General features: G+C 39.8%; 1 protein-coding gene across 1 annotated transcript in view; it reads left to right on the top strand.

The window, feature by feature from the left end:
* Positions 1–17,161, top strand: part of BRCA1 (BRCA1 DNA repair associated) — a 50,016-nt gene extending 32,855 nt beyond the window's left edge. The window contains exons 15-23 of the mRNA XM_074941024.1: positions 437–762; positions 1,743–1,830; positions 3,427–3,504; positions 3,821–3,861; positions 7,819–7,902; positions 11,191–11,245; positions 14,131–14,204; positions 14,770–14,830; positions 15,947–17,161. Of these exons, the coding sequence (XP_074797125.1) occupies positions 437–762; positions 1,743–1,830; positions 3,427–3,504; positions 3,821–3,861; positions 7,819–7,902; positions 11,191–11,245; positions 14,131–14,204; positions 14,770–14,830; positions 15,947–16,053 (914 nt within the window). The 3' untranslated portion in view covers positions 16,054–17,161. The remainder of the gene's footprint in view (positions 1–436; positions 763–1,742; positions 1,831–3,426; positions 3,505–3,820; positions 3,862–7,818; positions 7,903–11,190; positions 11,246–14,130; positions 14,205–14,769; positions 14,831–15,946) is intronic.
* The last annotated feature ends 720 nt before the right edge of the window (positions 17,162–17,881 follow it).

Here is a 17,881-nt window from a genome sequence, read left to right as displayed (position 1 = left end):
GATTCTTGGTGATTTTAAATAATGAATGAGGTAAAGGTGAAGTAGTGAATAACTAACCAGAGAAAGGTTTCAGAGTGGTAGCCATGTTAGTCTGTGTCAGCAAAAAACGAGGAGTCCTTGTGGCACCTTAGAGCCTAACAAATGTATTTGGGCATAAGCTTTTGTGGGCTAAAACCCACATGCTGTGTATTTATACCTCTCTACTGTATTTTCCACTCCATGCATCTGATTAAGTGGGTTTTAGCCCATGAAAGCTTATGCCCAAATGAATGTGTTCGTCTTTAAGGTGCCACAAGGACTCCCCGTTGTTTAAGCAGAGAAAATGACTGTAGCCTATAAATTTAAAAGATGGAGCAACATCCTCCAGCATGACTGCAATGAAAAACTGTAATTAAAGACTGGGACTGTTTCAGTTACTGATTCCTCTTTCCTTCAGAAAATGCCGCTGAGCAGGAATTTGGAACAAAGCTAAACACTGCAGCTGTTCCGTGTGGGAATGAGAGCAGGACTCCAAACAGCTCTCCCTTGAAATTTTCTGAAAGACTTACCCACTGTCAAACTGCAGAATCAACAAATAGTGCTGCCATATCGTGGAATGCTAATAATGGGAAGAGCACTCAGGGATGTAAGCAGGAGAGAAGGGCATTTTCCTCTGCATCTGCTCTGCACACTGGAGTTGTAAAAGAAAATGCCAAAAGCCCAGTTGTGACCTGTAGGAGACAAATGTCAATTGTGGCATCAGGTCTGAACCAGAGTGAGCTTGTAAGTGTATTTCACTACCTTTGTCAATCCCCTGTTAATATACATATACCATGACCCCTGTGATCCTAAATAAAATTTTATCCTCTCCCTAAAGAGATCTATATGCAACAAAACTTAATTTGACATGAATTACCCATTAATAATACCAGAGTATTTGAAATTAGATACTGCCTTGTTAGCTAGTACTGATAAATATGGGGGTTTATATGTAATGATGCAATTAGGTAGGGTTCAGAGCTTCTAAATGGATTGGAAAGCCATCCACATAAGCAGGCAAAAAGAAGGCTCGTTGTTCCAAAGCAAGGGAGACTCTCACCTCAAAGAACACAATTTTTTTTTATACATTTGACTTCTTGCAAGTTTTAGAGGCTCATAGCAGTAGGCTAGAGCCAGGTATGATGCAGACCAGTGCAGCTGGAGGAGTAACAGAGTTGAGTAATTTCTTTTACTATATAGCTATTGATTTTATTTTGTTAATAGATAACTGGAAAACTCTAGATTTCTACAACAATGAACATGCTAGTTAAAATCCTTCTTTGTAAGTAGATTGAAACGGATGGTTATATCACTGAGCTTTCACATCATCTGGACTTTTAATGTTTTGTTGCCATCAGAAGTTGAATTTTGGCTTAATGCCTCTGATAACTGCAGCACATGTTTCCAGATTGATCTGAATTACAGTATAATAGAGTATTGCTTTACTTGAGTTTATGTAAGCCAATCAAATAATTTCTGTTGTTAAAGGCAAAATTTTTGAAGTAACGGTTGTGTCTATGTGCCTGTTGGCATAGAATATCTCCATTTGTTTCAAAGTACCTCTCCACTGTATGTTGTACTTACAACTTCCATTGATATATGTTTAATTTCTCAGCCATATTAGAAAGCTAATCTTGTAACGTGGAAACTCCTATTCAAAGCCAGAGATGTCTAATGTTCCGATTAAATCAATTCTTTCTAATTCAATATTTATTTGTTTTCAGTTATTGGTGCAGAAGTTTGCCAGGAAAACCCAGAGCACTTTATCTAATCAAATTACTGAAGGAACAACCCATGTCATAATGAAAACAGGTGTGTTGGAAGCTCTGTGAACAAACCAGATATTTAATGCCACATAAAACACTAACTCCAGGCTAAATAAAGAGCACATTGACGGTCATTCAGCATGATGGTCTGAAGATGTTTGATTAGGATGTGGGATTTACAGTTCACTGCTCTTTTATTCTGTATCAGAGTTTGTGTGATCCCGAGTCTAAACTAAAACTTGACCCATCTGTCTTTTATTCCATTTCATGGAGTCCAGATGAGAGGTTTCTATTTTGGTTGCTTGTTTATATGATATCATTGACATGGTAACAAGTAGAATTTGAAATTGACATATCATTATGATGAGTGATTGATGTCATGTCACATCTGTGGATTTAAGAAGGTGTCAGCAGCATGTTGATTTTAGATAATTCACAACCAACCAAAGGGAGAGCCAGACATTTTTCTTACAGCATCCTTTGTCTTTGTTTTTAAAAAGCCCACTTAAATTCTTTCTCAAAAATCCAAATAGTCTGATGTAATCAAAAACAGACCAAAACTGAATTTTATTTGGCTTTCTAATGGTAGCTGAAAAAACGAATGGAGACCATACTTCCATTGGAACAAAGTAACAGTGTTGCAAGATCAGGTGCACTTTTCAGAGTACACTAGCTTCAGAAAGTAAAAGACCTGTAACTTTTTTTTAATTATTATTATGGAACTTAAATTGCTTTTTGTTCTTTAGTAGAGCTCACTCAACTCTCTTAAAGACTTGAATAAACTTTAGTACACAGAACAGCTTCAGATTTTACATATGTAAATCAAACTCTTAACTGATTAGCATAAGATTCATTGATTGGTTTTCAAGAAGGCATCAAACCTCTCTCTTCACATTGGTTACTCAAAATTTAAAATGACTTGGCATAGGTTAGTTTTAAGCTCCTTGCTAAATCTGTTTTATCAGCAGATGTTAAACAAAAAACTTTAAAAATTAAACTGTAAAGTATTTGATGAGCTATTGCTGTTAGTTGATCTGCTGTGTTACAGGATTTAGTTATTTATAATATTAAAATAACCTACTCTGTCCTCAGTTTGCTTCATAAGAACATTTCAAAATTCTTTAAGATCCGAAGTGACTCTTCTTATCAGTTTAAAAAAACAATGTAGGAAGGGAAAAAAGTCTTTATAATTTTTAATCCATTAGATCCTCAACATACTCTTTTTGTCCTCTCCTTATGAAAGCTGGTGAGGCAGTCACAAGGGGAAAATCAGGAGGGTTTGAATGTTTCACTTGCATACAAATTCAGAGTTTTGTATTTTGACTGGTGTTCTATGCCTTTCCAACATCTCTGAGCTCAGGTCAATAGGAAACCTGGGCTGGAGGGTGGGGGTGTACAGTCAGAGACTCTCCACTGACTACCATACTAGATTCCTCTCTTTTAGCAGACCCAGGAGGGGGCAGCATTAGGACATTGGTACTTTGAATCCCCCTGAAAATGCCTTTGTCAACAGTGTCATTGGGCAATATGTGTTTTTCTGGTGGTTTATCACTTTAAATACAAGTCAACTGTCAAAGTTGCTTTACGTTATTTAGATGGCAAAATTGAGAATGATCCCAGTATATTTCTACTTAATCTGCAGATATGGAGCTAGTTTGTGAGCGGACACTGAAGTACTTTCTGGGCATTGCAGGAAGAAAATGGGTAGTTAGCTATGAATGTAAGTATAATACTCTTTGGAGCAGCTACGTGTCCCATCCTCCCCAGTTTCCTAACACTACATACTTTATATTTCATATTTAACATATTTTAGCATCTGGTATTTTTCAGAGTACCATCTGAATATTTAGACATTTAACGATAATGCTCAGTTTAGCTTCTTTTTTTTTTTTCTAAAGTATCCATTGCTTCATTCAAATAACTGTAAGTGACCTCTCCCAAAGAAATACTTTCTCTTTATAATTAGACTGTTGGTGCTGATTAGAGCATCCTGCCTGATTTAATGTGATCTGTTCTTCTCTGCTCTTTTTGTTTAGGGATTGTTCAGTCTTTTAAGGAAGGAAAGATACTTGATGAGGTGGGTGTGATGTCTTAAGAGTGAAATGCAAAATATGTCCGTTGCACTAGCATCCAGACACTATGGCGATGAGCATATTAATCATGTCTGAGACAGAAACAGGAATTAAATATTTGAAACTGAAAATTAGTTGAGGGTGTTTGGGACAGAGGAGAATTTGGCATAGGACCAGAGTCGGGATTCTAGGCTCTACCAAGAAACGTCACTGAAACCCACAGTTCTGCAGAATGCACGTATTCCATGCTGCTGAACAAAGAGCCTCCCCTGTGATATTTTCTTGACCTTTTGTCTAGCAACGGTTCCAAAGATACAATACGTCTCTTGATGTTGGCAAATGCAAGGTGGAGGTAATTACCTGCTGTGGGTATGAAGGAATAATGTTGGAACACAACCATGTCCAAGCTCTTGCACTTAATTAACTGATCTATAGCCAACTATTGAAAACTTCCCACTGCAGCATCTTCTAACTTTGTAGTGCAGATAGCTACCTGAGACTAGAGCATGGATTAGGTGGTATCTGCCTCTCTTTATGTATAGTGCTCAGATTTTCTGCCTCAGGCACAGATTTTTGCAGAACCTTGCATAAGGAACATAAGAACGGCTATACTGGATCAGACCAAAGGTCCATCTAGCCCAGTATCCTGTCTTCTGACAGTGGCCAGTGCCAGATGCTTCCGAGGGAATGAACAGAACGGCAATTTCAAGTGATCCATCCCTTCTTCCGGCAGTTGGAGGTTTAGTGACACCCAGAGCATTGGACTGCATCGCTGACCATCTTGGCTAATAGCCATTGATGGACCTATCCTCCAGGAATTTACCTAATTCTGTTTTAAACCCAGTTATACCTTTTGGCCTTCACAAAATCCCATTGTCATGACTTCCATAGGTTGACTGCGTGTTGGGAGAAGAGGTACTTCACAAACTTTGGTCCAGTGCAAAATTTCATAATTCTGATGAGTAGAAATGGATGTCTTGCTTCTGCTCCACCCTCAACTTCTCTGGTCAAAAAACCCTAGGCTAGCATCCAAAGCCAAGGGAGAAGAAAAAAACTACTAATCCCAAAAACTCTCTGGGAGACTTCATCATTCTCCAGCTGGGTCTTACTTTACCCTTTATGGAGGCTCCTGAAACTCTGGTCTCTCCAGCCAGCGATATGGGGCATCTACTGAATGCCCTTCGGTCTCAATTAATCTTCCGTTTCAAGCAATGTGAGAGGGGTTTTCAGGACAGATTCAGTCTCCCTCATTATGGAAACCACTACGTAAGTCTGAAGTTGGGTGAAAAAATTAGTTGTCTTTTATTTTTATTTATTTATTTATTTTTTAATTCCCTGCCAGTTCAGCATAGAAATCTATGAAGGAGCTTTCTTAAAGTAGTGAATAATAGACAATTGAGAGACAGATGCAGGCCTAACATTATCAAATAAAGCATTGTATTTACTGTTAATCTAAATGGCAAGTGAATGCTTTGAAATAAAATAGATGTTGAAAATTAAATAAATTAAGTTCTAGAGGTTATGTACTGATAGTTAATTTCTACTGAATGAGATTTGCCTCTATAAACTGATTGCCACTCTTCTGAGTCAGTTCAGTGTGTTGAATAGAATTTGATTAGTTTCTTTTAAAGAAACACTTATGTGATTAAGCTGAAGGATTCATAGATTCAAAGCCCAGAAGGGACCACTGTGATCATTTAGCCTGACCTCCTGTGTAACACAGGCCGTATAACTTTCCCACAGTGATTCCTAGACCACATCTTTTAGAAGAATTATCCAGTCTTGATTTAAAAATGGGGCCAGTGATGGATAATCTACCATGAGGGTAAATTTTTCCAGTGGCTGATTACTGACCTGTTATAAATGTACACCTTACTTCAGCTTCCAGCCATTGGATCAAGTTATATCTTTCTCTGCTAGAGTGAAGAGCCCATTATTAAATATTTGTTTCCCATGTAGATACTTATAAACTGTAATCAAGTCGTCCCTTAACCTTTTCTTTGTTAAGCTAAATAGATTGAGTTCTTTGAGTCTATCGCTATAAGGCATGTTTTCTAATCCTTTAATCATTCTCGTGGCTCTTCTCTGAACCCTCTCCAATTTATTAACATCCTTCTTGAATTGTTGGCATCAGAATTTGACACAATGTTCTAGCAGTGATCGTACCAGCTCCAAATATAGAGGTAAAATAACCCCTCTACTTCTATACAAGATTCCCCTGTGATCATGGGATGCATAAACATTAGTACTTTTGGCCACAGTATCACACTGAAAGCTCATGTTCAACTGATTATCCACCACAACCCCCACATGTTTTTCAGAGTCACTGTTTCCCAGGGTAGTCTCCCATCCTGTAAGTATGGCCTACATTCTTTATTCCTACATGTATACATTTATATTTAGCCATACGAAAACACACATTATTTGCTTGCGCAGTTTACCAAGTGATCTAGATCACTCTGAGTCAGTGATCTGTCATTTTTGTTATTTACCACACTCCCAATTTTTGTGTCACCTGCAAACTTCATCAGTGATGATTTTGTTTTTTCTTCCAGATCTTCGAGAAAAATGTTAAATAGCGTAGGGCCACGAACAGATCCCTGCAGGATTCCACTGGAAATGCACCTGCTCAATGATGATTCCCATTTATAGTTAAATTTTGAGATCTATCAGTTAGCCAGTTTTTAATCCATTTAATATGTGCCATGTTAATTTTATTTCATTCTAGCTTTTTAATCATAGTGTCGTGCAGTACTAAGTCAAACACATTACAGAAATCTAAGTATATTACATCAACACTATTACCTTTATCAACCAGATTTATAATCTTATAAAAAAATAAATATATCCGGTTAGTTTGACTGGTTCTAGTTTCCGTAAACTCAAGGTGATTTGCATTAATTACATTACTCTGTTTTCATTCTTTATTAATTGAGTCCCATATAACTGCTCTTTTATCTTGCCTGGGATTGATGTCAGGCTGACGTGCCTATAATGACCTAGGTCATCTCGTTTACCCTTTTTAAAAATTGGTACATTAGCTGTCTTCCAGTTTTCTGGCACTTACCCAGTGTTCCAAGACTTACTGAAAATCAACATTAATGGTCCAGCAGGCTCCCCAGTCAGCTCTTTTAAAATTCTTGGGTGCAAGTAATCTGGACCTGCTGATTTAAAAATATTTATGGTTAGTAGTTTCTGTTTGGTATCTTTGGAGGATGTTAGTGGAATGGAAAGAGTGTTTATCACCATATGGTGAGACTATATCATCTGTTTTTTTCCCCCAAATATGGAACAGAAATATTTACTGAACATTTCTGCTTTTTCTGCATTATCAATGATAATTCTACTATTTCCATCTAGTAATGGTCCATTACCATTGTCAGCATTCTTTTTGTTCCTAATATATTTTAAAAATTCCTTCTTATTGTCCTTAACTCTGCTGGCCATAGATTTCTCCTTGTGTCCCTTTGCTTCCCTTATCAATTTTTCTACAATTTCTAACTTCTGATATATAGGCAATTCGAGAATTTCTTCTCTATCAGTGCTAGGAGCCTGGGTAGCAAACAAGAGGAATTGGAATTGCTCGGTTTTTTAGCATAAGTTCAATCTAATTGGTATTACTGAAACCTTGGTGGGACGAGTCTCACAACTGGAATGTTAAAATCAATGGTTATAACCTATTTAGAAGGACCGAATGAGGGAAAGGGGGAGGGGGAATGGCATTCTATGTCAAAAATAGCATTACTGGTTACCAAGTCACTGATAACTCGGAAGAAAATGATCTTGAATGCTTCAATGTCCTAACAGATAAAGGACAATGCTTTTTAGTCAGTCTTCTGCATGCATTTGTTGTAAGGTTTCTAGTTTCTGAAATCTGAGAGCTGTTTCTTGCCTTGGCCCAAGGGGCTCACCATGCCGGCCTTTTCTGTCTCTGATTTCTGATTCTTTGCATTATCTTCCAGTACGACTTTGAAGTGAGAGGAGACGTGATCAATGGGAGAAACCACCAAGGCCCTAAGAGAGCTAGACGATCCCAGACTGGAAAGGTACAGGCACATCAGCATAAGAAACCATTCATAGCTGTCAGAAGAATCCCATTCTACATAAACGGTTGTTTATGATGCCAGCTGAATAGCTGAAATATTTTTAAATGGTCTTTTATCCTCCCATGAAATCAAATGTACAGAATTGTACATAAGGGTGTAGTTGGCTCTGTCTCTGCAGTGCTGCTCCTAGTGCTTGCCAGTCATGCAACAGAAATATTCAAATGTTTTTGCATACCATGAGTGAATTACACCTTTTATAATATAGGTGTGGGCTGGCTCAAAGGAAGTGCTCTGCTATAGAGACAGCTCCCTGGGAAACTATTTGCAATCCCTCTGCCTGATTAAGAATCTGTGTTGATAGGTTCTGAAAGGAGATCCTATAATCCTTCTACAGAAAGTAGAATGAGTGAGATACAAGACATGTTTTTGCAGGCAGGGTAAATTTTAATTAAAAATATGGGTAGGTGATCCTCCAGGCTCTGGGAAATGGAGGCCTGGGGGAGGAAAAGGTAAAACCAATCTACGCTAATTCTCATCTAGAAGAAACAGGCAGTGTTTCCATTGATCACCTGCTGTTTAACCTCTGAAACTTTCTCTCTGTACATGAAACTCTGTTCCCACGATTTTAAGCGTAGGATTTTTTTTTTTTTAAGATAGTTATTTATATTCTGTGTGTAGGGACCTTTTGACTAAACTGCTACAGAAAACAGTTTGCAGAGTGATGGAACTGTAAAATACTAAATGTCATGCTGTCTTGCCACTGTAGTAGGAAAGAAATGGGTTTGTACAAAGCCAAATCTCAAAATGATAAATGTTGTTTGTTCTTGAGTTTAGGGCTGTGTTCAAATTGCACTTCAGCTGTTACAAAAAATGCAGCAAATTTGAAATTTTATCTCTCATTTATCGAATCTGGGTGCTCATTATCTTTGAGGTCCTGTGCAAATAGTCTGTGACCTTAAAATGTTGCAGGCATAGTTAGTTGCTGTTTCATACCACATTGTTTATGCCATCAGATGGGAAAGACCTGCCCTTATCCTGGAACCACATGGGTTTTTCCTCAAGCTCCTTCCCATTAACATTTGCCATTCTGGTACCAACCCCTCCAGTTGGCTGGGGAAATCTGCCATGTTCTCATAGAATGGCATAAATAATGCTCTGTGTGACTGCCATTGGAAGGATGGCAGAGCCATCAGCTGGAAACACAGCCTGTTGTCTCCACTAGGCTGGAGAACAAGAAGCCAGAGGTTCTCTCTTGAATTGAATCCTAGTGCACATGAGAGAGAGAGAGGCAATTCATCCCTGATCTTTCCTCTCCTTAGTTATATATGTATGTGCAATGCGCTTATTTGGAGACATTTCTCACCCTGCTCTTTGGTAATATTCATTATTCTTGTATTTACAGTTCCTTAACCTTTAACAAGATACAAGACTTCATACAGTGTTCCTCTCCTTTTTGTAACAAAATTGCCAAACGCGAGTTTTAAACCTAAAGAAACTCCAACTTTATCCATTTTTATAGCATACGGGTTGCTTTGTGGAGCAGCAGCGTCTTGTATAGTTCTCTGGGCTGGCACTTGTGGGAAGCAGCAGTAGAAGGAGAAAAATAAAAATAAATGGAAAGGAAGATGTAATCTGCATGTACTGTAGAAAGAGTGTGCTCTTCAGTCTTTGCCAGCAATATAATTGATTTTTCTTTTTGCTCCTATAGGAGCTAAAATAATTTTCAATTCTATGGTAGCTTTCATCCCAAGTTTTCAAAGTCCCATATTTTACCAATATTAGTGAATAAAGCCTTGTAACACCCTGTGAGTGTAGCTACAGATTAGCACCTCCTCAGCTACAACTGCAATGCTGTAGGTTACTGTATCCATTGAAAATGCATAGGAAATTTAGATAGTGTGATTACTCACTTTGCAAATTAGGCAGAATAGTCCTACTCTCATGAAGGGTGCTATTTTAATATGACCAGAAGGAGTTTTATACCTCCTTCAGAAGATGGCATCTCTGAAAGCACAATGCCCCTAACATCATGCTGGAGTTTTATTTCAGTGCTGACTTGGAGATAAGTGTGCCACATTCTGTTGTTAACACCACTTCTGTAGCACCTAGGTTTGGTAGTTGGAAGTGTAATGATTTGGTGCATTCCTGCCTGCCTTGTGATATCTGCTGGGCTCACAACACAAGAAGGTCTGGCTGCAGCTGTGCTTGTTGATTTATGATCCGTATTCTGTGATGTGTTTTCTCTGTGTGGAGCCCGTAAAATGTCAGGATCAGTGTGATGTTCACACTAAACTACTTCTAAATCAATGAAGTGAGCTGTAGCTCACGAAAGCCTATGCTCAAATAAATTGGTTAGTCTCTAAGGTGCCACAAGTACTCCTTTTCTTTTTGCGAATACAGACTAACACGGCTGCTGCTCTGAAACCTGATTTTGGATGTATTTGCTCTGACTTTCTGAGGATAACAGCACTGCAAGGGCTGGATGTGGTCTGGCAACTCTTCTCTCTCCCGATTTATAATGGTCATTGGAACTTCAAAAGTTATCATAAGTGTTGCAGATTTTAATTGAATGATTAAGCAAGTGGGTCATGGAACAAGCATTAACTGCAAAATAGCTCTCTCCTTGACATAATAAACCCTTTTCATAGGAAAGAGGAAACTTTATACCTTGCCTATGGGCCACTGATGTGAGGGTGGTTGAACCAATGCTTCATGAATGGGGATTTCTGTTTCTGAAACAATTGTTGAAATAATTCTAGCAGATCCCAAAAAACTTATTGTAGGCATTATAAATGTCTACTATCCATGAGCAGTGCAACATAGAATGTCAGTTTTAAATTAACCAGCTAGCAGTGAGGAAATCCATTCATGTTCAAGCTGCACGCATAACAAATAAGAGAAGTGAGGGGTGTATTTTCCAAAATATACACTGTGATCTTATATACATTAGCATAAGTCATATACCAAAGTCACAAGAACTAACATGTCCCAGAATATACCTGTATACTGTGGTGCAGGGGTCTCCAGTGCTTTCATTCTTCAGACAACTTCATGAGAGAAAGATTCCTTTTCCAGTCCCACAACCGTCCCCTGCTTGATTGTCAAAACATTTAATTTGTGGACTACCAGGAAGAGTTTACTGCATCACAGCTGCTTCACAGAGCATAGCTTCAGAATCCCAACCATAGAGGGACCTCATACATCACTCTAAAAAAACAAACATTTCATTGAATGTCCATTCTGCCCTGGAACCACATACCCTCTGTTCACATGTGCCTTGTTTTTCAGCTCTTCAAAGACTTTGAGATCTGTTGTTATGGACCATTCACCGATATGCGCACAGGTGAGGGGAATGTACTATCATTTCTAGAATCCACAGAAAATATCTGCAGTGGTCATTGCAAATTCTCCAGAATTGTTGCCTTTGCTGACCCTTTCATGGAGACCCACCTTTTAGGGCTATTTAATCTGCAATTTACAGTATAGCAAAATGAAACATACACTAGGTATTTTTTCCCAGTTTTATCTCCTTAACTCATAAGAGGCTGCTTGACTTAAAAAAAAAAAAAAAAAAAGTTTGGATGCAATTCTTTGTTTCGGGGGAAAACTCATCATACTATGATACACAGTCTGTCCCCTGTTGATCTCAGGAGAATTCCATCTCTGTGTTGGTGGCATAGGGATGGCACAAAATAGAATAAGATTTGGCTTTATAGAACACTTTTCATCTTGGAAGTGTGTCCCCAAAGCACTTGCAGTGTGACTAGAGGCCCTAACAAATACAGTGATGGCCCCAAGCACTCCTTACAGCACAGAAATGCATACCATGATGTTGCTAATGTGATGGTGTTTTTAATGTAAGGTGATGAGCCCTATGGAAATGCCTATAAGTAAATTGAATAAAAAGAAAAGAACTAGAGCCTTGAGGAAAATATTGCACAGCTTAGGATGATGGAAAGTAAGATCTCCAAGTTCTCTAATGGCCACCTATTCCAATTAATACTCTTACCACAAGCAATAAATTAAAGCACTAGAGACCAGTAATAACGAGAATGCTGTGCAGTCATGGGGTTAGAGCGGAAGTGCTTTATTTAAAAATTTTTTTAAGAGTCTTGACAAATCTGGCATTTAGATTTTGTACTGAATGTGGCAGGTGTCAGTCCTCTAAACTGTCAGTAATATCAAAGGACTAGATTCTGTCACCCTCCAACTGAGCTGTACTTTACACTGCGTGTAGCACCACTGAAATAAATATTACTTGTGGGGTCAGGTACTACTCAACCTGAGGTGAGGATGGAAAATTCAGGCCTATGTAAACAGCCCAATCAGAGAGAGAGAGAATCTTGTGCCTCCTAGTCCCATCTGCCCAAGTGTCTGTAGAAGACTGTTCAATTCTTATTATTACTTAGTAGGCAATTCTTAGAAGAATCTACTTAGCCAGAAATGTCTAATTTCATGATTATGCTCCCTGGTTATGGAAAAATCTTTGGACAGTGTCTGTAGGGTTGCCAGGTGTCCGGTTTTCAACCGAAACACCTGGTTGAAAAAGGACCCTGGCAACTCCAGTCAGCACTGCTGACTGGGCCGTTAAAAGTCCAGTTGGTACGGGGCTGGCAGGCTCCCTACCCGGCTCCACATGGCTCCCGGGAAGCAACTGGCATGTTCCTCCAGCTCCTAGGCATAGGGACGGTCACGGGGGCTCCGTGTGCTACCCCCACCCCGAGCGCCAGCTCTGTAATTCCCGTTGGCCAGGAACTGCAGCCAGTGGGAGCTATGGGGACAGTGGGCGGGGGTAGTGCCAGTGCCTGTGGGCGGGGGTAGCCCATGGAGCCCCCAGGTCCCCCCTGTGCCTAGGAGCCAGAGGGACATGCTGGCTGCTTCCTGGAAGCCACCTGAGGTGAGTGAGCTGCACCCCTCACCTCCTCCCGCACCCCTGCCCTAGCCCGGATCCCCCTCCTGCACTCCACACCCCTGAGCCTCAGCTTGGATCCCCCTCCTGCACCCCAATCCCCTACCCCAGCCCAGTGAAAATGAGCGAGTGAGCAACGGAAGGAAGTGTGATGGAGTGAGCGGGGTGGGGCCTCAGGGAAGGGGCGGAGCAACGGTGTTCAGTTTTCTGCAGTTAGAAAGTTGGCAACCCTAAATGTCTCCCATTCCCATCGGTGTCTGCCTTGGCCACATAAAATGTTTTTAGAAGTAATCCTTCCATTCAATGTTTGAAATTTTCTGTTCACATTAAAAAAAAAAAAGGCACGCAGATGTGTAAGCACCACTATCTCTGGAAAAAAGCTTATGTACTCCCTGTTGAACATTTGAAGTTATTTGAGTAGTTTTCTGCCCTCACACACAGCTCCTACCCATTATCTTCTTAACAACTGAGACAACCACAGTGTAACTTTATCTCTTCCTGATCTTACAAAAGAGCAGTTGTGAAAAGCAAAACACATATTTAAAGCCTGCAATTATGTACATAGGATAAGTAGATGAAAAGGATTGAAGCTTTCTCATTAGTTTAAAGCTGCAGGTATGTGGAGTCTCTTTATGGAGACAATTAAGCAAAACTTGTAGCTTAACTTTTCAGTAGTAGAAGCACATATCTTCCCATCTTTGCTCTTCATTCTCTTCCCTGCAACAAGCTCTGATTTGTCCAGTATCACATTTATTTCTGACTGGATGAATTATCCCCACATCTCTTGACATTTACAGTAATTCCCACAGCATGTGCAGAGCTCACTCCTAGTGCCGTGATGAGCAATTACAGGCTGCTTCTGCTTAGGAGATTTTGTTATGTTTTTCCATCAAGAGTTCAGCAAATTAATGGGAATTAAACACTTTGGCTAGTTTGTGTTAATGAGAAATTATCCCAGATCTCTAACTTCTTATTCCAATTGTAATGTCACGCTTTGGCTCTTTTAAGTTAAGATGAACTGACTGGCAGCATTTTTTCTGGGGGCTGTTTGTTATCTGCCTGGGACCCTGAGGTTCCCATGATGGTTCTCCCTGCTGAAGAACCTAGGATAGGACTATAGTAATAATTGGCCTACACAGGCTAGTAAGAGCAGGGCTCCTTGTTCTCTGCTTATGCCACAAATAAAGAGGATAAAATTATTTCACTTGTAACAACCACTCTAGCAAGGTGTGGAGAACCAGGGCTGGATCTCTGACATGCTGGTCCCCAGGGCAGTGCAGTCATAATTGTAACATGCTACTTTTGTCTGACTTAATCAGGTGATCTAGAGTGGATGGTGGAGCTTTGTGGCGCCTCAGTGGTGAAGCAGCCTCATCTGTTCACACACAAAGCTGTAAGTATTCAGTGGTGATGGGTGTAAGGTAAACTGTCCTATTGATTTTCCCCCCCCCCGCCCCATAAATAGTGATTTTTGGTGCTTGTAAAAGACTGATTTATGCAGATATAGATAGAGGTAAGCGCCGTTCACACTTCTGTGGGTGAACCAGAGGTTGATCTGTAGCAGTCCTTCTGTTCCAAGCTTGGCCTCTCCTGAGCACAGTGCAGTAGTGTCACGACACATGCTGGTCTTGCTGTGTTGAGGTTCACAGAGCACTGTGTACAAGCCGCCTAACTCATCTCGTTGGGGCTCACCTCTGGCTTCAGCTTTCGGGAGCAAAAAGGCTCTGGTGCATTAATTTATCTTCACCAAGTCTCCCTGAACAGAAACTCTTGTAGAATATTCTTACAAACTTAATACACTTTTTATTTTTCCTCCTCTTGACTCCTTCACTGGAGCTATGCAGTGAAGCAAAGAAATACCAAGTTATTGCTATCTGCAGACAGACGGGAAGGATTGATTTTATGTGATACAAATAATGGTAGCTATTTTTATCTTGTTTCTTATCTTGAAATCCTAGAACTCTACTACTGTAATAGTTGTACAGCCTGATGCTTGGCTCGAAAACACAGGGTACAGAGGTAAGATTATATGGAGCTATGGGTTGCTTTGTGCTGCACATGGTGAGTGCCTTATGGTTCCACTGGTCTGGGTAATAGAATAGTAGTAAGGTTCTATAAAGGAAGCAGAATAAAGTCCTTTTATGTTTGGAATTGGGAGCACATTCCTTCATTTCAAAACAGACACAGTTGGTCATTTCAAACTTTTCCCTTACTTATCTTGAGAGTAAACAAAGTCCTGAGAGGTGGTTTGCCAGGCAGTCTCCTCGCCTGATGTAGAGTAGGAAGGTTGTGATGAAATGTGAATGTAAATATGCAGTAAAATAAACTGCCAGCCCATGTACCCTGCATGTCTCCAGAGTCAGGTTTAACTGAAATTATCCTTGGCAGCAGGGCAACTTTCTAAAATTTACAAAGTTTAGGAGAGGCTTTGCGTTGTAGAGACCAGTGAGATCTAGCAGAAAACCTCAGCTGAGACAAAGAACACCCAGGAACAAGCAGCCAACAATCTTCCTTTCCCAACCATTCAAGTGCCAGTACCCCAACCCCAAAATAAAATATAAAAACCTCACTTGTCTCTGGTCATCCACCCCACTTATTTACAAAAGACACAGCCCCCTTGGCATTTAGTTTTCTGGGCAGTGGTTGCGACAAGAGGATCCCTGAGTTCCTCTCTCTCCACACCTGACCTAAACTGAAAAATGGATATAATCCGGGAGCATTTTAATGCCACAAACACCCTTTTGTGCCATCCTCCCCTAGGAGTGTGTCCTCACATGTCTAGAAACATGACCCACACTCTGAATGTGTGTGTGCATGGAGAAACTGAGAGTCTGTGATTTGGAAATCCTTTAGCAATGCTTATCAAAGACTGCTCAGCTCTCTTATCTTTATTAGTCTCTCTTGTATGGTAGTTTAAAGAGTTCCTGTGTAGATACTGGCAGTTTGTCAAGTGGCCATGAAACAGCTGCATTTTATGCAATGTCAGGACATGTAGTGTAGTAGCCACCATTTAACTGATTTGAAATGATATTTTGAACACCGTTAATGAAAATAATGCTGAAATAGAACAGCTCACAATCTGAATCTCACACTGACCTGCAGATATTATTTTATCATTCATATTTTGTTTTACAGCAATCCAACAGAAGTGTACTGCCGTGGTGACCCGAGAGTGGGTTTTAGACAGCGTTGCATGCTATGAGTGCCAGGAGTTTGATACCTACCTTGTGTCCCAGTCATGATGGTGCTGCTGCTCTTCTGTTCCCATTGCTCAGAAATCCTTATCAGTGCAGGCACTTAAGGACCAGGTATTTTTAGAATATCTTGTACACCATGTGTCTTTTAATAAGCAATGTTGTTTCAAGACAAATTATCCAAAGGTTTACTTAAATCAGCACAAAAAATATTTAATTCTGCCTTTGCACCGTAAAAGTTGCTTAACGGCTACTGTTTAAAGACTGTAAAACTTCTTGCTCGAAGTAGTCCTATAAAATTTATGTAAAGTGAGTCAAACAAATTTGTCACCTATCAGGAATTTAAAGCCGGACCTCCAAAGAGAAACAATGATGCATTATTTACCACCCCAGCCAGATCCTGATTATTTGCTCCAGGATGTTTTGGAAACATAACTATTTACAAGAGTTATATGGAGCTTGGGGCTTGAATTAACTCAGCAGTGCAAGTGCCATTTATCTCCCTGATTTTTGTTTGCATAATAGTGCTTATACCAACACATTGAAATATAATCGTTTTGGGATCAGTGGTACATCAACTCATTTTATTCTGGACCATTGAAAAAGCTCTTTTGAAAATAGTACAAACAGTTCTTTTGTTGTTTGTTGGTACTTAACACATAATTTCTCTATCCTAAAGACTTATCTACAAGAAAGAGCCTAAAAAAGAAGCCAACTTAACCAGCAGTCACTAAGAAGTTAAAGTAAATCAGTCCTTAATCCCCGTTAGTGATTGCTCTGTGATAATTTTAGTTCTGTATGAGAGTATTTGTAGCATCCTGATGTAGTAGTAAACAAGATGCATTGTCATATTCCTGCTACCTATAATAAGCCCTAAAAAACTCTTTGATCCTAATACTTCATGCCTGCAAAATGAGAGGTCACAAGGAGAAAGAACATATTGCTTTTGCCTGTTGCCAAGGAATCAACCTTCATAAATAATATTGTACTTTCAGAGCAGAAAGAGAAACTGTTTTCATAAAGTTATATTTTTTAAAAATTGTTTATAGTACAGTTCAAATAATTGTTTGATACAATGACCTGCAGTAGGCTGGTCTAGAATATTTGTATAAAGTATATTTGTAAATGTTAGAATATTCAAAGCAAATAAATGTGACTGGCAAGTATTTTCCTTAGTTGTGCAGCTCTCTGGGTGTGAATCAGCCATTCAGCCTTGGTACTGAGACTCATATGGAAATATTTCTAAAGTCTAATCTCCTGGCAATGGTGGGAGGTGGAGGAGGAGGCCAGCTGGAAGAGATTTTATAATCGTACATTGGAATTTCAGAGCCGGAGACACAATTGTATGTAGGTTCCATCAGAATGAGGAGCAGATGTGTTATCAAGTGTCAAACACAGGCAGATGTAGTCTAGCTGGGGCTTACTACGAGTAGGATGGGTGCTGGGAGCATTTGCCTCAGTCTACTTATATTGCTATTTTTCCTTTTTTTGGTTCCTTTTTCAAGCTTGTGTGACCATATTTCATAACTGCCACGGCTGCTCAGCACAGCCTCACCTTCAGGCTGACATTCCTCTTATCTCTAGAGTCCACATTGGCTTTTTTATCTGCCTTTCGAAAGATTAAAGCTATCGGGGTAAATGTTGCCTGTTAGAGGAGAGGGAAAAGCCGAGCCCCTCTCGCAGCTGCCACTGTGAAATTATTCCTCTGATCTGGACACAAGAGTTGTTCTTTCTCGGAGGTAACGTAATAGTTCCTGCTAGATTATTGTCAATAGGCACAATACGTGTGACGCTGTCCTCCTCCCTCTGTGAAAAGCTGTGTTACAGGTGACAAGGTCTCTGGAAGCTGTTTCTAAGCAGTACCATGTGCAAATTT

This window comes from Natator depressus, chromosome 27 (assembly GCF_965152275.1).
Source record: "Natator depressus isolate rNatDep1 chromosome 27, rNatDep2.hap1, whole genome shotgun sequence".
Taxonomy (NCBI): Eukaryota; Metazoa; Chordata; order Testudines; family Cheloniidae; genus Natator; species Natator depressus.
This window is presented reverse-complemented; position numbering and strand designations above follow the sequence as displayed.